Consider the following 22,967-nt stretch of genomic DNA (forward strand, 5'->3'; position numbering starts at 1 on the left):
AGGTATGTCTTACATAATGCAAATATCTACTCCAAAATACACAAAAAATCGTAAATATAAACAAAAGAACATTTTTGGCCCCATTTTAAAATTGAATTTATTATTATAACATTTCTTATTAACACAAAAAAACCAATAGAATCTCAAACGAAAACAAACATACATATAATCTTTTTTGTTTCAAAACTATTTAATTCTTTTTGTTTTTGAGTTTACTACAAGCGATTTTGAAATATTGTAAATAATATTATATGATTACACACCCACACAAACAAAACACGTACAACTATTGCGATATATGTTATATGGAAAATTACATACATACATATATATATGTATTAATTATATTGTGTCTATGGAATGAAACTACATAAATATATATATATATACATACATATATAACTCTATATACAAAAAAAAATGTCATAAAAAGGACAAGAATAAATAAAAAATTTACATTTAGAGAAAATCTAACACAATTTGGGCGAACATTTTTGGGTATAACTGTTAAAGCAAGATGAAATGTTTTATACCTTTGCAAAGATGAAGATTTTTAAGAAGTTTTTAACGCAAGAAATGGAAGCATCTCTAATTATTTTAATCAGAATCAACCAGAAAGGATTTTAAAAGGTTATTTTATTTATTTCTGTCTATAAATAATTATAATAATAATTGGAGTGCTTTCTTTATACACTCCAATTCAGACAATAGAATGATTAATATTTTCCTTATTCGTTTATTGAGTCTTCGAATCTCGTTTTAAAAATTTGCTTATTTCATGGTTCATAATAATTTTTTAACATCTTGTCAAAGTTAAAGTCATTTTTTAATATATATTATCTTTTTATACCATACACCCATAGAGTGAAATGGTATATTAAAGTCGCCAAAATGTATGTAACAGGCAGAAGGAAGCATCTCCGACCCCACAAAGTATATATATTCTTGATCAGGATCAACAACCGAAGTCGATCTAGCCATGTCCGTCTGTCCGTCCGTCCGTCCGTCCGTCCGTCTGTCCGTCTGTCCGTATGAACACCTAGATCTCGGAGACTGTAAGAGCTAGAGCCACCAAATTTGGTATGTAGACTCGTGTAGTATATAGAGTGATCAAGTTTATTTCAAATTTTTGCCACGCCCCTTTCTGCCCCCGCAATTTAAGAAAAGCGTTTATCTCAAAAACTATTCCAGCTAGAGACACCATATTTGATATGTATATTCGCTTAGTAAATGTACACATTTTGTATGTATAAAAATTTTGCCACGCCCTTTTCCGCCCCCGCAATTTGATAAACTTGATTATCTCCCGTATTTTTTTACCTTATGCAATCAAATTGACACACTTAAATTGAATACTAATATCTAGCAAAATACCAAATTTGATCAAAATCGGACAAAAAACAGTCGAGTTATGCATATAAACGTTTTCCCATAAGGCCGGAGTTGGCCGTTGGCTGGTGGGGGCGCTAGGGTGCTCGTATGATTGAGTGAGCGAGATACTAACAATAAGATATGCTTGTAAGAAGCATGTGAAAATGCATTTGTTTAATAAAGTTGAAATATTTGCTTTACTGGTGTATGGTATACCTAAATCGGCGAGACGACTTACTTACTTCATTTTTGGATAACTTTAGAACTTTCGATAGACTTAAAAAAAAAACAAGTGTGCTTTCAGAATTCAGTTTTGTCTCTGAATATTCAATATAAATATTTTGCCAAATTAAAAAAGGTTAATTTTGAAACTTATTGAATATTTCTTATTTTTAGGGTAGGGGGTATTTTATAATTTTAAGCTAATTAGATTATAAAAAGCTTTCATTAGGTTTTGACAAAAGTAAGTATAAGTAAATTTATTCATTAGATAAAATTATGAAAACCCTGGAATACCTATTTAATTACAACATAAACAATAATCTCTTATCTTTTTGGAGTAATACCTGCAAATTAGTTAATTTAATACATTTTTAGCCCTGCCATTTAACCCTAATATCAACAATGTACCTAAAATAGTACCTGTATTTCGTTGACATCTGAATAATTTGTTGTTGATTTATTCATGAATGGTTCTAGATACCTGCACTTGTCGATATTTGCTCTTGGCTAGATAAGTGCACCACCTGGTGCCATTAGAGGGATAGAGGATACACACACACACACACATAAATGCGCTTGGCCAGGTCATAAACGATGTGCACTGTGGCAATTAATTGTCGATTGATTGTCTATCGTAATCAATAAATAATGGCAAGCAAGGGATACATAAACTACCTAGATAAATAAAACTTATTGAGGCTTATAATATAAGCAATAAAATTCGTATCAAGCAAAAGGTCATAAGTATTTGGACAGCTGTTGCGATTAGAAATACATATGTATGTATATAGGTTCAACATTGGTAAGAAATGCAAGAACTTAATCGATGAACCTTAACTAATGCTATTAAATATATTTATTTTAAATTAGTACTTACTAAATAATTATCTTTCCTTGTTAAACCCAGGCAGTTTAAAATTTTCAGGATTATCTTCCTGAAGTGGAACAATTATTACACGATTCTGCACTTTTCTGAGCAAACGATAAAATATATACGGCTGAAAAAAACAAAAGGAAAAGCTGTCTCTTTTACACTTTTACCACTTAAAGGCATTTCCAGTTTTATGCGTTAGTAGTCCAATTTGATCGATCTTGACAGATTAACAGATTAGTTTGCATAGAAACCGAAACAATTTTATTACATCATTTTGCAAAATTTTCCACAATATACACTGAAAAAATTAAAAAAAAAAATTAAATTCAAAAACTCCATAACTTGTCTTTCAAGTACTGTGTATATATTTTGCATTCTTTTTCGCAAACTTAAAAATAAAATGTATTTTTATGTGTCATATAAAAGAATGAATCTTATAAAAGAAATGCACATAAAATGGCCAAATGTATATGAAAATATCTTAGCAAAATACTTGTGAATATATTCATAAATGGATTTCTTTCATCTCTTATATTTTCTAAATTGTCTCAAACTCAATTAAATTAAATTAATTTTAAATCTTAAATGAAATAAAATAAAATGTAGATATATTACATAATTTATAATCTGTTTGTGTTTATGGAAGAACTGATATGATTGGCACTTGAGGGATGAATTATTATGCATTTGAACCAACTAAATACAACCTACTAAATAATACTACAAAATGTGAACGAAGCCTTTTAGCACCTCGATCTAAATACATCTACTTTTAGTAGCAAACATTAAAGTTAAAACCGAAACTTAAATGTCTAATCGAAAAAAAAGAAACTATGTACAGTCTTCACTCATGTTGTTTATATCTTAACACCATTCGTCTGGCCATTGGCATTAGCAGAAGCTGAGGTGGAATTGCGATTGTTATTGCTCCCCATGGGCACCAGTTCCATATATTGAAAGGGTACATGATAACTTTGACCTTTGTGCTCCACAATCAAATGGCCACGACCACTCGAGGCACCGACAACGGTTACAGTTTCACCCTTCTTCAGTTGCTGTGTCTCCAGCTGGGATTGCGATTGGTTGACAATTGTTGTTGGTGCTGCTGCCGCTGCTGGACTGCTAGGTGCATCTTCCGGAAAATTCATTTTCATAATGCGACTTTGTGGATAGCCAAGTTTCGAGTTACCCGAAATGGTATAGGCTCGCGATTGTGGCACAGGTGGTGGACGTTCCTACAATAGGATAAATAAGACAGTTTATTTTTGGAAAATTTTTAAATTTTTTCAATACTAACCAAATCTAAGCCAAAGAGACTACAAGTCTGTTGTATTATCTTCTGGTCACATTTCTCATTTGGATCTGGTGGAGGAGTTCCAGCAATGGGTTGTGGTCTTGGTCTGGTTACACCTAGATTTGTGCCCAGATTTGTAGACTTGGCGGAGAGACGAGGAACTGCAAGGGAAATATTTTATTATTATCCATTTTCAGTTTTCTCAAATCTTAAAATCTTACCTGCATTGGGAGCAGCTGCAGCCACAGCTGCCAAAGCAGCCATTGTATTGGAATTGACAGTTTTGCTTGACGTATTGTGGGAATTGTGATTCGGTTTGGTCACCAAAGGCAATGGACCAGGTTGGGCGCCACGTAAACGTTTCACCTTGTTGGTGCCCATTTTCTTGCGCCACCACCAACCACGCCATGTGGCCTGCATTAGAATGGCACTCTTGTGTCGTATCTCAGTTCTCAAATGCTCCAAATGCTGACGTATGCCCTCGCTAAGGAACACATGACGTTTTCCCGGTGCCCAGGCCAAGGTTACTGAACCATCCAACACAGGTGTCTCTTCCATGGCGTATTGCAATATAAGCTGACAATCGTCCAAAGCTTTATCCTCACTCCTACGAAGTAAACGGAATGGTGCCAACATTCGATAACGAGCATTGAATTGCTTGAAACGCATTCGATGTGGAAATCCCGACGCCATTAGGTTGACCGTCTCCAGTACCTGCAGGGATCGTATTTGACGCACCACAGTTGCACGATCGAATGTTCCTGGCTGTTCGGCTCCATTGCTCCGTATACAGCGTACAAAATGCGGCCTGGCATGAACCAAAGTCCTTAGTAGATTATCCAGACGAGTGTGAAAATCTTGAGTTAATGTGGACACTGGCTCATCGCCATTCAGCAGATCCGAATGCGAGGTGGGTGATATACGAAAACTGAGTCCTCGTGGCGCCTGTTGCTGGGCATACAGAGCCTTCAGTTCAGAGCCAAACAGATGAGTGGCAAATCCAAAGTTACAGGTGTGCTTGTAGAACACAGCAACCAAATCATCCGGCACCACATCTCGATTGGTATCCAAAAAGTCCGTAGTATCATATTCCACTCTGCCGGCAAAGTGACGTATCAGAAACATGCGTGGATCGTGGGGTTCCGCTGTGAGTTTTGTCTCCAAACGAGTGGAGCAACGATGCTGAACCTTTAGCTTAGTCACATAACTTTCGGCTGTCCCACGGACCGAACACTCAGCATCTAGCATGCTGAGGAGGCCAGTACGCAGGGAGGAAATCAAATCTATGCACGGCACATTGTCCACATAGTCCACCTCAGTGTCACAAACGATTCCCTCATCACGACACGATTCCACGGAGGATTTGAAAATATGCGTATTATAGAAATGTTGCATTGTCTCGGCGCACAGATTGATGCACAGATGCTCCAGTTGGGCATGCGGTGAGGGTTCCTCGAATCCAAACATATCCAATATGCCAATAAATCCATCAGTTGCATGTCGTACTGCATTATTCAGAGCTGCCATCGATTTGGAACCAGCATTGCCGCCTCCTATGGTCGAGGCATGCTGTGAGGCCGCATCCGCCTGATTATGCACCGACTCATTCGAATCCGAACTGAGAGTGCCCAATGTGGATCCCAGACGTTTTAGGCTATTCGCTCGTCGCACTATTGTGGCCACTGTGCGGCAATAGAGAGCCTTGGCCAAGCAATCTCTGGTCATATTTGCATCCCCATCGCCGCACACCGATTTCACCAATTGGCCTCGTACATTATGAGTGCGCGTGGTCAGTCCCCGGAAAAGAGCTGCTGGCGGTACTCCCAAAAGGCTTGCCACCGAATTTAGTTCCGTTTCACCTTTGACATCCACTTCCAGACCCTGTTAAATGAAAATTTATAATATATATATAAATACAATATTAATAAATTAAAGGGAATGCCTCAGTATAAATAAGCCACATAATCAAGAAAAAATGCATGTAACCAAACTGATTAGAATATTTTGAGTCCCATTTCACAACATTATTAAGGAGAGGACTTAAATTCAAATAAAAAACTAAGAAAAAAAAAACTTTTACTATCGATTTTATACTTCGTATTATTTATATATTTTAATTCTAATTATATTATTTAATTTGGGATTTTAAGGCAAAAGCAGATGTAAGTTTAAAGAGAAAGTTTATTTCGTTGACCGTATACTTCATTCTTTTTTTCTATGTACCCTTTGCAGTCTAGCTACTTTAGATAGAGTAATAAAAAAGATTTCTTACATCAGTCTTTCTATAAAACGTCTCGACATGAAAAATTCAGACGTAAATTACCCAGAAATAATCATCACGGCAAGAAATCATATATATAAAAAATACTCAAGAAAAAACATTTCCTTAGCCACGATTCGAACTCGCGTAGCGACCACCGTGTGTATGTGTAATGAAAAGAACAAACGCTCTAACCACAACACCACTCCAGCATCTCTTTGAGAGCTGCAGAATTGGAAACATGAATATCTCACATTACCAACAGAAGGCGCCACTATGTTAAATTGAAATAACGAACAACAGATGGCTTTTGAAATTAACACTCTCTCTCAGAAGTCCTAACTTCAATGAACTTGTATTACCGCTTCCAAAGCCGTAAATTAAATTTTTTTTGCTTTTGCTTAATCAGAAAATATTAAAATTTGATGTTATAATGTTGGAGACATCATTTAGAGCTGGATTTAGTTGTTACAGGCAGTTGAAGTATAAATTTGCACAAAGTATTGAATTTTGTAAAAGAAGAAAGAAGTTAAAAGAAAGAATGAAAGATGATAAAAGAAACAAGTAGCTCATAACATACTAAAGCTTTTATGGTAGGTAATGCATTCGAAAGAGCTACAAATAGTATGCAAAGGTGCAAACAGAAAATAAATACTCACCCCACCATCGATGAATTGAACATTTCCCAGTAAAAGCACAGCAGCCAAAACTCTAACAACATCCAGAAAAGGTATACCCAATATACCAAGGCAAGTTTTCCAGGCCTGAAAACGAGCAGCATCCTCCACTTCATTTTGGCCAGTATCACCACGTAAATAGCGCAGATTTGCTGGCGAATAACCCTCCAAATGTAATTTCTGACGCTCTTCTCGATTCAGGCCAGCCAGAAGTTGATAGAAAATGTGATAGTTCTTCTCCTTCGGCAGAGGACGTATGACACGTGTTTGATCCAAAAAGTAACAATGTATCTTTGTACGATAAAGAGCACCATCGGTAACCTGCACCTCAATGAACTGGCCAATGCGACTGGATTCCGAATTTGTGGTGGTCTTAGCGGAACCCAATGAACGAAGTACCGTAAAAGCGGCTGCCAAGTGCTTAAATGCATCAGTCTCTGGACCACCGCCGGCAATGGCAAACAATTGACGCAGCATCAACATGGCATTGGCTGTCTTTCCAGCTCCCGATGTACCAGACAATATAATGGCCTGTGGATAGCCAGTCTCACTCTGTTGACGTACTGCCTCCTGAACGATCTTTTGCAATTGTGGTGCCAACGGCATGGCACGAGTCGAGGTGAGTGTCAATGGATTTCCAACATCCAGATAAGGATTTATCGAGAGCAGAATCCCACCGACATTTGTCTGTTAAATAGAATAAATGTCAATTTTAATGAGTCAACAATGAAATCAACTGTAAAACTGTGAAAAATTATTAATTCTTTCACATATTTTTGAACGGTACATATTACATTTGTCTTCTAGACTCTTTTCTTCGTTCTTTACTCTATGTGCAGAACCATTGGAACCATGTTTCTACAGATATACCTGGTAATATAATAAAAGAATAACCAAAAATTTCTTATGAAAGAGATCCTAACAAAATCTAATAAAACTCTATAACTAACTCTATAACTAATTGAAGGACTTTATCAGTCTTGAAGTTCTAAAGGGTCAAAAGTTTTTCTCAAGAAATGCTTTATATTATTTTTCTCGGCTTAGACATCTAATCTATTTTGAGTAAGACCTAGAATATTTATTCATTTTATATTCAAGATCAACTATTTTCCAAACTATTTTCATAGTTTTCATCTTTTTTAACAACTTTGTAGTTAAAAGCTACTGAAAGAAAAGCTTCAAGTAAATATAATAAATAGAATTAAAATAGATTTTTCAAGACTGTCTCATGTTTTAATTATCGAATTGACCTAATTGTTCATTTTATATTCCTGTTCGAAATTCACTTTTCATTAATTGTAATGTAAAAATGTTATCTTTGTCATCTTAATTACTTTATTGGCCTTCTTATTTTAACATGCAAAATCTAATCTTTATTGTCTAACAATAAGTTGATTCATTCGTCTTGTTACTTGTATATACTAAACAGGAAATCAGATTTTATTAATGACCAACAGGCTGAAAATCGTCTCTAAAAGGACAAGTAAACCGTTCTGAATTTCAATCATTGTTTTGGTTACAGTTTTCACTATTCCAAAGTTGAAGCGTTTATGTACTAAATTATTTTGGATTCAAAAACTATATACAGATGCATTATTCAAAACTTTGCATCTTAAATCACAAAAACAAGATCCAATTTGATGAAAAGATTTCATCAATGTATGTATATATACTTTGAGGGTCCTAAAAAAGGGAAAAGAAATCATTTCTACAATTGGTTAAAGTTTATGAGAAAAAAATACATATTTGCATATTCATAAAAATACAAACTAGATTGAAGCAACTTATTTGCATATCTCTGACTGAATGTGAATCCTGATAAAATGTCATTAATTATATCCGTGACAATTAAAATCATGGCAAAAAAAAAAGATGATAGATAGAGACTCTGTTTATTTCCGTATCACATGCATGCGCTTGAATCTGGGAACCTTTTCAACTTGTCTAGTATATATATGTATGTATAATTGTCGAAATTAGCTGTTAATCTACGACTGAGTGCAAACGGAAATTTAATTTAATGACAAACTGTCTGTGGTAATTGCTTGAGAACCAACCGCACCGCAGAGTAAAAGAAAAAACTGACAAGACCTGTTTTTTAGTTCCATGTGGAACTGGAACTATGTGCCTGGAGTGGAGGCAAGTGGCAAGTGGAAAAGTGAATCTAACAGCGAGTTGTAATTACAGATATTGTGTGATGTGTGATGATACTCACAAAGTAACGCTGCTCGTTGAAGCGCGCCTGAAGTGTACGCATAACGGCATGTTCGGTGAGTGGACCAGTTAAATGGATTAGATCCTGCATGTCCTGGGGCAATTTGGAGGTAACACTGATCTCTTGATGGTGCTTCTGATGAATGGTGTCGGCAAATCCAAAGCCAAAGGGTAATGTCTTGACGCTATTGCAGGGATTAGCTGGTTTCGGCACGGGTATAAATGGCAGCTGTTGGGAATGATGATGATGATTGTGATGATGATGATGATGTTGATTGGACTGTTGAGTGGCGGCCACTGAACCAAATCCAACACCCGAATTGCTGGAACGCAGCGGCAATGTATGGCTATTGGCTTGACCATGATTGGATGTAGAATTGTGGGCTAAAATGTTACCCAAACTGCCGGCATGTGGCAATGTGGCACTTGAATTGTTGTTGGCTCCGTTTAAGCCATGACCATTGCTGGTCTGAAAGGAATTCTTTTCACTCAATTGATGTGGCAAAGGATGTGGAATTGATGTATTGCGAGCTGGAACCACAGCTCCTGGGCTGCCAGAATTTGTCCCCAAAGTTTGGCCAAAGTTGTGAGTGGGCTAATAAAAAAGCCAAAATTTAACATTTTTAATGGGCATAAAGTTAAAGATGGAAATTTACCTTGGGCAAAGTATGTTGGCCATTGGCATGTTGTTGCAATGCACTGGCTGAGAGGCCACCAACTGTTCCAGAACTAATATTTAAATTCGGACTGGATGCATTCAAGTCGAAATTGGTGGCTTTTGGGCCAGAGTTAACACCGCCTGGACCAGATGCACCTGGCGACGCATGTGATTGGCCACCATTTACCTGACCTTGACCCTGGCCCACATGCAAACGATTGCGCAATGTGACCAGCTCAGTGCTAAGACTCTTAAGGCGCTGCTGCAGATGCACTGCCTCATTGGATGATGAAGCATCTGAAATTAAAAAAGGGAAAATTTAAGTACAAGAATAGAAATAAAAAGAAAATCTGAAAAAAAAAACATTTGCCAAATTGAATCTTATCAATAGATTATAATTGTTTTCAAATTCAATTATCCTGAGACCATATTATTATAATGACATAAGAGGCTATCTCGCTTACTCTTACTAGCACAAAGCGACCGTCTAGCAGTTTTCGGTTCTTTTGCTAATTCTACATATATGTAATTTGGCAATTAAAGATGCAATTTTGAATGCATCCCGATTGATATTAAATGAATTTATAAAAAAGCATTTTTGTAAAAAAAATGTATTATTGCGGGAAAAAATCATTCTTATTTGAACGAAGAAGGCCAAATAGGCCGCAGAAAGTATTACAAAATTAAACTTGATCTGCATATATGCTACACAAGTCTACATTGAAAACTTGGTAGCTCTTACTATTACTATTTATTTCCCTATCCATTCATTGGATGCCTATCATAGGAAAACAAGAACACACACTTTCACATTTTCGAAATTTTATTTGCCTTCTTGACTCGGTCAAAGTCCAAGGGAGTGCTTTCATGGAACATCTTGTTATATTCACTTCAGAGAGAGGTACATATACAACAAAATCCTCTTAGAAAGCCATCCATAAAGCACTTGAACCGCCGTATTGTTTCTTTTTTTCTTATAAATTTAGCGTTTGTAACGAATACAAGTATTCTTATCAAATCTTCCATTCATGGTGTTGGCTACACCGATGCCCAAATTCATTGTTGTCTCGTATTCATTCGGATATACGACAGGTTTCCGTTCAATATGCCATTCAATAGGTTGTCGCAATAGTTCAACACTTTGATCCAATTTAATGCCACATTTGCCCTGATGAAATGTGAATCTCTGCGGTTTCATAATCTGATTGTGGGGATCACGATAATAGTCCCGATACTTTTGCATATCCAAATAGAAAGTATCAATGCGATCGAGATCTCCGTAGTCTACAATTTTGAGTCCAATACGTGGAGCAAATCCTAATATGGCCTGTCGTTGGAGTTGAGAACTTTTCGACACTTGCATCATGTCAACCTCAGGCGCTCTAATGGTTGGCATCTTCTTGTTTTATATATACTGTTATACTCTTCGCTTTTTTATTTTTTGGAAAATTCTTTTTAAAATAGTAAATTTTTTAGAAAAAACAACAACGTGTTAAACATAGAAATATATTAACATATAAGAGGAAAATGAGAACAAACATCAGGAAGGTAACTTTTTGAAAATGACATTTGAATTCTAGGGTAACCTGATTTGAAGAAACTGAAATCGGGGGAGAGGTTCTTTTTTAAAATGCTAATAAGCTACATTTATCTTAAGCCTTAAAGGCAATAAAACACAAAAGAAATAAGTATGAAATTATATAGAAAAGTCTTGTAAATTTTATTACATTATATAAATATTACAAGATAAAACAACTAATAACCGAAGTTATTAAAAATTGATTTATTGATGGACTAACATACATATTTATATAGAAGTTAAGGCAGGTTCTACGAAGAAAACATTACTGAACAAACAATAATACTTATTAAATTTTTTATCTGCCTAAGAAAAAAACACTTACAATAAGAATTTAAAAGGAATTAGTCCTTCTAATATAAATGTCCCTTACGAAATTTTCCTATCTCTGTGAATCACTAACATTTTCTATGCCAAATTTCTCGCAATTCAAGCAAACCTAATAAGTAAACTTGTATTTGTTTTTGCCCTTATCTGATTAATTAAACAATATGCATATATTTATTTGATTCGCTGCAGCGGCTAAAGTAAGAAAACATTGACAAAAATAGAATTTTTTCTTTACATGAGTAAACGCTGTTAACTTTTCCGAATGCTGAATTTTGCTTTTTGCCACTCTTGTTTCAACATCCTCGATAGTATAGTGGTCAGTATCCCCGCCTGTCACGCGGGAGACCGGGGTTCAATTCCCCGTCGGGGAGATGTCGAGATAATTTTTTTTAAATTCGAATTTTTGTTTTTATTTATTTTTTAAATTATTTTTTGTTAATTATTAAGTAATATTTATATTTAAACATAATAATTTTAAATATTTTGTATATTTAATGATTTTGCAGTGGTGGTAAAGTTTTTTAATTAATTACTAATTTTAATTTTAATTTAATTTAATTTTAATTTTTAATAAAAAGTATCTCATTTAACGGATAATTTGCTTTACGTTCTTTTATAGACCAAAAAAAATTAATACTTTCTAATCAATTTAGTTCCGTTAGAACCGATTTAATCTAATTGTTATCCGATTTTAATAAAAAGTATCTCATCTAACGGAGAATTCACTTTACTTTCTTTTATAGACCAAAAAAATTAATACTTTCTAAGTAGATTCCGTTAAACTCTCTCAAGTTAATTTTGCATACAAAATTAAGATTTTTAAGAAAATTTGTGGATCACAAAATTATTACTTATTACTTTTAAAATAAGTAATAAGCAGTCATATTTTTATAGTAAGTACATGGCAATCTAATTAGGATGTATCTTTAATTCAAAACCGTATGCAATCAATATCTTTAGAATAAGAAAAAATTTACAGATATTTTAATTAATATAAAAAACTGTCAAGCGAAAATTAAAAAGTAACAAGGTGCGAGCGAAGATAAAATCTTATTTTCGACTGTCTAATGTTCGAATTTAATGTTATTCAAAGCAGTGGACTCGAGGAAGATATTGAGGAAGAAACTTTGAATATAAAGTTTTGTATTATTAATATTTATCAGATTTTGCATTGGTAAGAACTCTTTCCTTGTTCTTAAGCCCTCAATCCGCCACTGATTTCATGTTAATCGGAAATTAAACTCTGGCAATAAATTGAAGAATTTGAATTCTGCAGGGAACTACCCACTTTCTCTTGTTTAGATTAAGATTTGGTATATGGTAATTTACAAAACATTGTAAAAAAACAAAAAGTTGTAGAACATAAAAAACATTTATTTAACTAATAATTAGATCAGGTAATTTTAGTGCAATTTATGTATGATATAAAAATTTTACACATATTTTATAACATGTACACTATGATTTATTATGATCAAATTTTTTCCTTGTTTCATTTATGTATATCAAAAATCAATAAATTATTAACATAACCCTTTTTTTGGTATTGCTTTCATTATACAAAAAAAAAAATTTTTTAACTGATATTAAACAAAAAGTTTAAAATGTTTTTTTTTTACCTCCACTCGTTATTTAACAAAATTATATTTTTCTTGATTTTAATCAGAGTCAACAACTTTATCCCATAGAATCTCTTTATTCACACCAATTAATTTCAGATAGCCTGACAAAAAAACTTGGTCAACAAATTATTTGATTGGCTTGTGCCCCGCGTACAACCTCAAATAGCAAAAAAAAAAAAAGCAAACGAATCAAGAATATTTACATAAAATGTTAATGAACTAATTTCGCTGAACTAAAGACACAGAACGCTCAAAGATGAAACAAAAAATTGGCGGCAAATGAATAGAATAAAAGATCAATGAATTTTATTGACTATGAATTTATAGAAACTTTCAAAAAGCGAGACCTTTAGGGTCAAGCGAACAAACAAAAAAACAAAAAACATATTATCCAATAACTTTACTGAAATTAAATTTTCTCTTGTAAAACCTGTCTATATTCATTTTACGATCCCTGATGATAAATTCAACTAATTGGCTAATGAAAAAAAAAACTCTTTTTAGAGAAAAGTACTTAAGAAGCCAAAGTCGATACCTTTCTTTCTAACTTTAAGGGGCAATGTTTGAACGAAAATCAAAAATCAAACATCATTGATGACGATGGATGTGGAATCAAACCAGTTTTTTTTTTTTTGGTTTTTTGTTTTAAAGCTGCATGCCAAGAAATGTAAGACAAGCCACAAGGGAAAGACAGAAACAACTACCAATAAAATCAAACAAGCAAAATTGTTTTCTATTTTGTCGGTCTTTTATTATGATAAACACCCTAACCGAGGGCCCAAAGCTACTCTAACTCTTCTAATGAGTTCGAACAATATTATTTTATATTCTGTAGACAATTGAAAAGAAAAAACATCGACATCGGCTAGTTCAACTCGTTTCAAAGTTTTATCTCTACTGTGTTTAACCGGTCTGGTCGACAAGAAAAAAGAATATAGATTATTTTAGGAAGTATTTGAATCTAGACCGTTTTGAAATAAAGCCCAGTCTAGAGCTAATTTTGAAGTCTTATGTAGTATGTCAATTAAAATTATCTCCAAATTATCAATTTTGCTTATTGTTAGATTTCATTCATTTAAAATGCATGTCTTATAGAGTCTAGTTCTGTACAGATCTCTTAAAAAGCAGTTATGATCAGTATGAAAAAATTATATTAAAAAGACTTATCTAAAGATAAATTTCTGAATCTGGAAATGAATACTCTCTGCTATCAAAGAAATAATTACATACATACATACATATGTACCTATATAAAGTAAAGATAATTTCACCATAAATCAAAACAACAAAAAAAGAACAAACAAAAATAATATGAAGACAATTTTTTCAAGGTTTCTTTCTTTTCTAGAATTATTTTGAATTGCTTAAAGAATTTGAAAAGGTATTTTCAAAAATGCTAAAGAAATGTTTCTGGAGTTTTATATATGGTGAATTAGCTTAAAAAATAAATGGATCCAACAAGATATATCATTTGGCTGACTTAAACTGTTTTCAGAGTAAACAGAGTTCGGTCTTTATGTCTCTCCACTGGCATATGGTTTTGTTTTGTTAAGTTTTTGTTTAGTTTTTGTTTTTGCATGTAGAAAAGGTTTGAGTCCAAATGAGCAGCAAGCAAGAAAATTTCTTGGAAGCTGAATTCAGTCTGCATGAATAAAAGAGATAAAAAGAAATATATACACATACATATATATAAGCAGGCAACAAAAACAAAGCCACAACAAAACTGGCCGCCACAGCCAACGGGCGCAATTGACGATGGAGACGACGACGACGACGATGACGATGACGACGAGACGACTGCCTCCATGCCTGGGCCCAAAATCCAAACTGGTCGGAGTCACAAAAGTTACCTCTCCATGGATCTAGAGGTAGACATGGGATCTTTAGGGGAAAGGGAGAGGGGTGGTTACGATGGAGGGGTAGGCGAATAAGCTTCAGTCAGAGTTGGCGTTGCCAGCGGCAGTGAGTAAATGTTGCAATACAAGAGGAAAGGTAAGCGACACCCATAACCAGCTGCTAGACAGAGACAAGGGTTCCCATATAAGTACATTCAGTAGATAAATATGAATATTAATACATTCAAAGGCGAATTATTGGCAAGAAAATGCCAACACTGATTGTGTTCTGATGTCGGTTTCGATTGAAAAATTTCAAGAGTCGGCGCCAAAGATGGTCATGGCAGTTAAATTAAAATAATTATAATTGAGATTGTCGGTGTTTAAATTAAATTAAAGATCTTTGGGTTGAAGGTGACAAACTGGATGAACTGCGTGGTTAAAATATAATAGGTTTACAAGAACACCAATAAAAGAACCTCTCCATTAGGTTCTCGCAATATGCCAAGTGTGGGGCCTTTAAAGTGAATTATTTATGAATTTAGGGTTTCAAGAATAGAGCCGAACTGAATGCAACATTTTTGTTGTATATATATTTAGTTTGCGACTTATTCATTTTTTATATATTCGGTTCGCTCTGCATACAGAAGCGTTTTGTGTTTTGACACATTCCAAATTCCGCTCTTTAATATTAATTTTACTTCCATTCCAAGGGTCATTAAAAAATTTTACTATTGTTCATTTATATTGAAAAGATGAAACATCAAATTTTAAATCTAACTTGTCTCTTGTTTTCTAGGGGCCTCTTAATAAGTCCAGATTTCATCGGCACAAAAAAATACAAAATTTCAATACAAATTGGAAACTTTTTAAGAAATTGTAGACCTTTGACTAGGAGTACATTTTCTTTCTAATTCAAATATTATCTGAGAAATTTCCAATTAACTGTTGGAATAACATTTCATTAAACAAAGCCTCCTTATCTCTTTTTTCTTACAATTAGTTAAAGAAAGACAATTAGTTATTGGAGTTAAACTGTTTGGCTGAGTATTCAGCTAAGAAACTATGCGTGAAAAAGATTTCGGTAATTCGAAAAAAAAAAAGTAATAACCTATAAAATCAATGGCTTATGTACTTTAATAACTCCAATTATTTTATATCTGACAATAAACATAATACAATAAATATAAAATAAATCTCTGTCAAGTAATAATTTATTAAATTAGTTACTTATTCACCGCCAATTATTGTTACTTTTCATCTTTTATTTTATTATTTTCGGTACCTGCTAATGAAAGATCTAACAATCAACCTTTTAAGATTTTGACATGGATTTCTCAATGGCGAAAAATGTATTTGTTCTTTCTACCTGTCTTTAAAACCTTTAATCATCAGTGTATGAAAACTGAGCTGAAAACCATTTTCCTTTTTCATTCATTCATTCATTACTATTTCCGTTTCATTTGAAATAAATATCTTTATTCCATTTAAATGTTAAGTCCACAAGTTTATATATGTATATATTAAATTTATTTCTTCCCTTAATTCTGATTTTGAATTAAGTGCCAAGAATTATTGTAATTTTTTAAAGAAATTTTAATTTTTGTCTAATAGAAAACAAAAGACTTAGACAACAAACTTGATTTTATAGTTGACACTTACCCTGCAGCTTCTTCTCCGTCTCCCAAAATTTTTGCAATTCTGTGAAATATTTATCCAGTATGAAAACTTTTGACAGGCCCAATGTGGCCATCGTTGTTGTACATTTGTGTGGCCCGAGAGAGAATCACTAAACGGGTTTATTTTTGTTGGTTTTGGCTTTGGTGGCCGATTTCAAATGGTCGCAAAGGCTATCGATAAGTCTTTGGTTCTGTTTTGTTCCTCCTTTTTCTTTTTTGGTAAGGACGAGGAATGAGGCGGGCAACGAGGCGACAACTGCAACGACGACGACTACTACAACAACAACGATTTTCTTATTTGAATAATTTCGTATACAGGCACAGCACAGAAAACACGCCCGGGCGAACAGGTTTTCGTTTTCCGCACAAGGCACACAGGCACAGGCACAGGCTGTATCTGTATCTGTATCTATGGCATACTACATGCAGCTGCGCGGCGACTGTGGCGGCTACTTTTTGGCTGGCAACACAACAAGTGAAGCAACAACAACAACAACAACAACACACACAAAATAAATAAACAAGCAAAAAGAATGCAGAAGGAAGGGCAGCAGCAACAGCAGCCAAAATCACAGTGAGCCTTCTCTACCTTTCGGAGAGAAGTATCTGTCAGATACTTTTTAGCGTTGTGCGGTTCTTTTGCTTTTCTTCTTATTATTATTTTTTTTTTTCTTTTCTTTTATTTCGTAGCTCTCTCGCGGACGCTTATTTTCTTGTTTTGTGCAGAGTCTTTTTTTCGTTTCGTTTCGTTTTTCGAAAAACGAGTTACCACCAACTCCAACTTCAACACGCAGCAGCAAAGTTGAAAATGTACCCAGAGTAGATGTAGATGCTTAGATACCTTCAAGGTACAACACAGACACCAAACACTGACACTAACACACACTCGCACACACACTTAAATACACTGTGGTAAATAAGATTTATCTTTTGATTTTTGTATATGGAATAGGGAAAGAGAGATGAGGGAAAAGGCACTATCCACATATGTACATATATATGTAACTGCAACTCTTTCTCTTTAAACTTTACACAAAATTTAATTGGCTTTTCTTCTGCACGATTAAATCATCTTGGCATTTAAATTATTAATCAATGTAAATGAACCGAGAAATCTTTTGGGTTTCCACCTTTCGTTTAGAGCTCTAACCGCAGACTGAAGCTGGTAAGTCTTGGTAAGACCAAACCAGCATAGTCCAGATGGAAGTGTCTCTCTCTCTCTCGGTCTCTCAGTTTGCCAGTTTCCTCTCTGTTTGGGAGTTTATGCTCTCTTTCTCTCTCCCTCTCTCTTTCTGTTGCAGGTAAATTTTGTCTAACAGGTAAAAGGCCTTTTCGAAAAAAAAAATATATATCTTCGCACACATCGCTCAGTTGTTCAAATATGAGGTCAAGTGTTTGAACTATGCGCCACCTCTTGCCTCCTCTCGCATGATCTCTTCTCTCATCTATTTAGTCTTGTGTGTTAATTACTTTTGATTGCTTATTATTTATGCTGCATTTTACCATTTTCCCCACAGTTCTTCACTAATGTTGACTATAAATTGCAGTAAAAATGCAAATTGATTTATATAAGTGTCTACACGGTTTTCTCTTGTAAATACATCAAAGTAATTGCAAAACAAAATGCGTTGGAAAATGTATAATTTAATTGTAATTAAATTTATTTATTCTGTGGACTGACAAGCTAATAATTTTAAATTAAAAATACCGTTGTAAGCTCGATCGACTCTAGCAGAAAGCTTTAAACAGCAAGAAATGCCAGTAAAGAAACTTGTTTTGCCCCTCTTTTAGTGGCAAAAGCTAGCTTTGTTTGCATACTTTTAGGCCGCGTTATGAAAATCATAGTTAAAATTAACAACTTTGCATAATTTTCACCCGTGTTGAAATTGTTAACCAACTTTTTTGTTTGTTTTGGCAATTTTTTGACACCTAATTGCTCAATGTCCTATTATGTTTTAGATAAATTAAACTAATTCATGGAATTTCCATAATTACCATTAGTATTACACTCACAGTAAAGACCAAAGATAACTCAATATATGCAAATATACAAATTGAAGGCTCAGAAACGCAACAATTTATTAAGTACATAGTATAAGTAGGTACATATAAATGTGAACAAGCTAGCATAGATAGATCATAAACATATAAGTATATTTGTTAACTTCGGAACAAAAAACTTAACCAAATCAATATTACTAACCTTGCTCAATATCAATCTAAAGGATTAACCAATATTTCTTAAAAGGCCTGCTTCATGAGATCGACCTCTATCGATTACGAGTGCGTTAAAATTCAATTTTTTAAACGATTGCCTATTAAAAATCACTTTTTTTAGTAAGGTCTGAATTTGAGTCTGCTCATCAGCTGAACTGCTTGATCGCCCCATTCAAAATGAACTGCTTGACGGCTACAATTGTAGCAATGACTTCAATTTAATGATATTTATTTATAAATAGTTATAATAACTGTTAGCAAAAAAAAGTAACAAATTAAAGATATATGTCAAAGTTAAAGTAAAAAAACTCGAAAATTCAAAAAAGAAAAAATGTTACAAAATTAAAAAAGTTTAAAATTCATTTGAGACAAAGTTAATAAATTCGGAAAATTTGCAAAATAAATTTGAGAAGTGATTTACTCAAAAAATTTGCTAACTAATTAAGGGTTTTCTCGGAGAATAATAATGCTTTATTTGAAGTTTGTTGGAGTTTAAGTAATACCGAACTCAAACTAACCAATTCCATGAATTTTGTATAAATTTATATTAGGGCAATTTAATGACATATTCTAAGTAATGTTTTCAGTCTTTATTCGAGAGTATCTACTGTAGGCTTACCTGTTATATTTCCTGTTTTATTGCCAGCCTTTTTCCGCTTCGCCACGGGTAAAGTATAAATTGCGGAAAATTTTGTGAAGCGTTCAACTGCAGCACTGATCTTATTGGCTGTCGGTGATGCAGCTGATGGAGATGATGATGATGCGATGATGTTCTGGTCCTTGGATATCTTTAACTCGGCATCGTTAGATGGCGATGTTTTTGGTGTATTTTCAGCAGCAGGTGAGGCTTTTCTTTGTTTTGGCGAGGGTGTGGCAGAACTAAAATAAACAAAAACGAATGTTTCACAAAGAACAGAGAAGGATAGGATTAAGTGTCTCATCATACCTGACTGCCTTGTGATATTGACAAAAGAAATCAGGTCGCATGCGATGCCGACAGAGGAAATCTTCACACAAGCGTAGAACATCATCATTATCACAATTTTCACTCTTACTTGATGAGGCATCACTTTGGTCATCCACCACCTCCTTCTGGCTAATCTCGGCTGCTGCTTCTTCGGTTGGACTATAGAGAAATGCCGGCAAGGTGGCACCCAGAAAGTCGGGGATATTCTCAAAGAAATCGGCGGTACGATCATAGCTACTTGTACTTGTAGAACTCTTGGAACGTGGCTTGATCTTTGTTCGATTAGGACTGCGAGTACGTGTACGTGTTCGTGGCTTGTGAAAAATCTCCTGCGAGGCGGTTAAATGTATCGATCTGTGTCGATGGCTTCCCACATTGTAGTCAGCATATGTCTGATCCGGCAGCAACATAATAGCAACAAGCACATCATCATTCTGCTTGACCCATACACCGGCTCCTGCTGGCAATTGTTTTTTTCTCCTTGTTTTTTTGGGTCTGAAAGAAATCAATTGCGACATCAATTTTCGTATTTTAATTGCTTTTAAATCAAGTGTCCACGTTAGGTGGCTTAAAAAATGGATGGAGGATGGCAACGATGGTAGATGGTGGCTTCCGCATCTACAGGCCCATAAACCTGTCAGTTTATTGGCGCAGCCGATTACTACGATTAGCGTGACCATGACGAAGGTGACAGACATGGACGCTAATGCCTTTTACTGCGCACACACACACATATGACTTGGTAGACTTGGACTTTGCCAGAGCTCAAGTTCGAGTCAAACATGTTGGATCAAGAGGGAGATGCATATGCAGATGGATAGATGATTTGCCAATCGAAATGAGACACAATATTTATGCCACACTTGATCTTCGGCTGATGGTGTGGTCCAAAGCCATCAGACGACAACTGGACAAACACCGAGCATACTGCACTGAGCACTGAGTCTTGCTGTTGGCAATTAACTCAAATGATTGTCATAAAGTGTTGGATATGTGGACATGCACGGATGACCATGTGGTTGCCATGTGAGGGCAGCAGCAGAAGCATCATCGTTTGCGGTTACGTCGGCATTTTTGTCAGTGTCAACACAGCGGGGCGGCAACGTTTGACTTTGACTTTAAGTTTGAGTTGAAGGAACGCTAAATCTCACTGATATCTGAGCTACTTTATTATGGCGATTACGTAACAGGAGAAGTGTGTGTGTGTGTGTATATGTGTGATAGAGAGTCGGGGAATGGGCGAGTCTTACTCCTTCTCTCATCTACTTCAAAGCCTGATAAAGCAAAACCAACATCAGGTGGAATTTATTAATGTTAAAAATATGTATGAAGAAAGCTAATCTTATTCACTGCAGGCTACAAATATGCTTTTATCGCTTATCATTATATTGATTACTTGTTAATGGAATATTAACTCAATATCTATATATTTAAACACTTTCAATTCGCTCCCTCTCTCTCTCTCTCTCTCTTATTTTTGAAGGAAATTCTTTATTAAGATTAACAACTTTTCATTCATTTTAGAAAATGCTAAATTTTAAAAACAGCCACCAATTTCCTAACTTGATACATATATTTACAATAACACTGTGAGACACTAATTTTTATATAGGTTATTGAATTTTGAAGATATGGTAAGGAAAACTGTCGAGTCGAAATTATCAGAAAGTCTTCTTTTTAGAGATTAATAAAATTATTTGGGCATATCTTATAAATTACTCCAGTTCTCATCGTTTTTTAGAAAAAATATCACCCACACAAAAAATAATTGTTTTTTGTCTCATACCAAAAGCTGACAACCAACAGGCAAAAGAACTTGAAAATTTAAAATAGGGTAAAATATTATTCTTTTAAACAAAAATATAAATAAAGGGAAGAAAAGATCAATTTCCCTGCAAAAATTATATGCAGTAAAATTGGTATAATGCAAATGGATCCGTTCATAAAAATTACAAGACATTAGGATTTTCGGCTTATAAAATTCTTAAATTTTGGTGGGTATTTTTTCAGTTTGATGACTTATCAAAATTGCCCGACCTCCTCGAAGATTGGTGTACAGACAAGCGAAGTACATAAGTAAAAAATGATTAAAAATATCGATACTTGGGGGGTTTTGAGACTCGTCAAACTCCCTTCTGAATCCGTCCATGGTAAAATTTCCTAGTCCGAGACAAATTCCAATTGCATTTTTAAAGTGTTGTGTACTTTTAAGTGAATCTTCAATCTTAACAATTAAGAAATGAGGCAAGCGATTTTGTTTTTTTTTAAGACAATCTTTTTAGAAAAATGTCTTTGGGTAACGCATAAGAGAATAATTTGTGAATGTCAAAATGTCAAGATTTCTTAGAACCAAAGCCAAACCACGCTGTGGTAAACATTTAATAATATAATATAGATATATAAGTACAACACTTTGGTAAATAAGATCAGTTCATATTTTAAATTCAACAAATATTGGGCTATTTTCCTTCTCCTTAGATTTCCTATTTACCTATGTATATTATTTGTTGGTTGTGGCGCATTAACAGAAAGTGTTTCGAATAAAAAGTGTTTTAATTTTTTGTAATTTTATTCCCCTTATCAAAAAGTCCGACGAGTTTTTCGATGACGGGTTACTGACAAGTGTCTTTTATTAGGGGACCTTTAGAATCTTCCCTATATACATACATACACGATCTACATTTTGTTGGATTTTGACAAATGAAAAAGTTTTCTTTGAAAATATGTAAGTTTTCAGTCATTTACGGGTTAATTTCAATTCAAGCATCTTGCTGGTGAGTATTTATTTATAAAATTCTCAAAACTTGTCCTTTCTTAAGAAATCAGTTAATGCCAAATCACTTTTAATTTATATTCTTATTACCTTTGATACTCGTATTAAACTTGTTATTTAACAGTAAAGAATAATAAAAGTAGAAAAAGAAAAAAAAACCCACTTCCTTTTTATTAACTTAAAATGTTTACTATATTAAAGCGACAAAAATCTTGATAACAGGCACATAAGCCATGACAGATTACATTTGGGGCGGGAAATGTTTGGCCATAAATCGGCTTAGCCATCGACAAGCCGAACGGAAACTCTGTCAAACTCCTTTCGGTGGACAATTTGGCTATCTAAACAAGACTAATCGCATGACTTGAACCTTTTAGAATGAATAAAATATGTCA

The 22,967-nt window shown here is 34.2% G+C and overlaps 2 protein-coding genes and 1 non-coding gene across 3 annotated transcripts; 1 reads left to right on the forward strand and 2 right to left on the reverse strand.

Moving 5' to 3' along the window:
* Nucleotides 1-3,057: 3,057 nt before the first annotated feature.
* LOC6643833 (unconventional myosin-IXa) lies at nt 3,058-17,275 on the reverse strand. The gene is made up of 7 exons (XM_047010678.1): nt 16,599-17,275; nt 9,569-9,867; nt 8,914-9,507; nt 6,681-7,385; nt 3,983-5,642; nt 3,765-3,922; nt 3,058-3,702 (listed from the first exon to the last, which is right to left on the reverse strand). The coding sequence occupies exons 1-7, from the start codon at nt 16,687-16,689 to the stop codon at nt 3,325-3,327; spliced, it is 3,885 nt and encodes a 1,294-aa protein (XP_046866634.1). The 5' UTR covers nt 16,690-17,275; the 3' UTR covers nt 3,058-3,324.
* Nucleotides 11,779-11,850, forward strand: Trnad-guc. The gene has a single exon. It is a non-coding gene; the product is annotated as a tRNA-Asp (tRNA).
* A 1,703-nt stretch (nt 17,276-18,978) lies between the features above and the next one.
* Nucleotides 18,979-20,281, reverse strand: LOC124460154. The gene is made up of 3 exons (XM_047010433.1): nt 19,779-20,281; nt 19,452-19,711; nt 18,979-19,043 (listed from the first exon to the last, which is right to left on the reverse strand). Exons 1-3 carry the CDS (start codon nt 20,207-20,209, stop codon nt 18,979-18,981), a joined length of 756 nt encoding a protein of 251 aa, XP_046866389.1. The 5' UTR covers nt 20,210-20,281.
* Between the last annotated feature and the right edge of the window lie 2,686 nt (nt 20,282-22,967).

Source organism: Drosophila willistoni (assembly GCF_018902025.1).
Source record: "Drosophila willistoni isolate 14030-0811.24 chromosome 2R unlocalized genomic scaffold, UCI_dwil_1.1 Seg167, whole genome shotgun sequence".
In the NCBI taxonomy this organism is placed as follows: Eukaryota; Metazoa; Arthropoda; class Insecta; order Diptera; family Drosophilidae; genus Drosophila; species Drosophila willistoni.

Bases quoted from the DNA above. Each gene is read 5' to 3' on its own strand.
- LOC6643833 (XM_047010678.1), bottom strand. From the start codon at position 16,689: ATGGCCACATTGGGCCTGTCAAAAGTTTTCATACTGGATAAATATTTC. The intron at 9,868-16,598 runs GTAAGTGTCAAC...TTTTAATTTCAG, and splicing joins GACGGAGAAGAAGCTGCAGG to ATGCTTCATCATCCAATGAG. The intron at 3,923-3,982 runs GTAAGATTTTAA...TTTCCCTTGCAG, and splicing joins TGCAGCTGCTCCCAATGCAG to TTCCTCGTCTCTCCGCCAAG.
- LOC124460154 (XM_047010433.1), bottom strand. From the start codon at position 20,209: ATGTTGCTGCCGGATCAGACATATGCTGACTACAATGTGGGAAGCCAT. The intron at 19,712-19,778 runs GTATGATGAGAC...TGTTTATTTTAG, and splicing joins CAATATCACAAGGCAGTCAG to TTCTGCCACACCCTCGCCAA. The intron at 19,044-19,451 runs GTAAGCCTACAG...ATTAAATTGAAG, and splicing joins TAAAACAGGAAATATAACAG to TCATTGCTACAATTGTAGCC.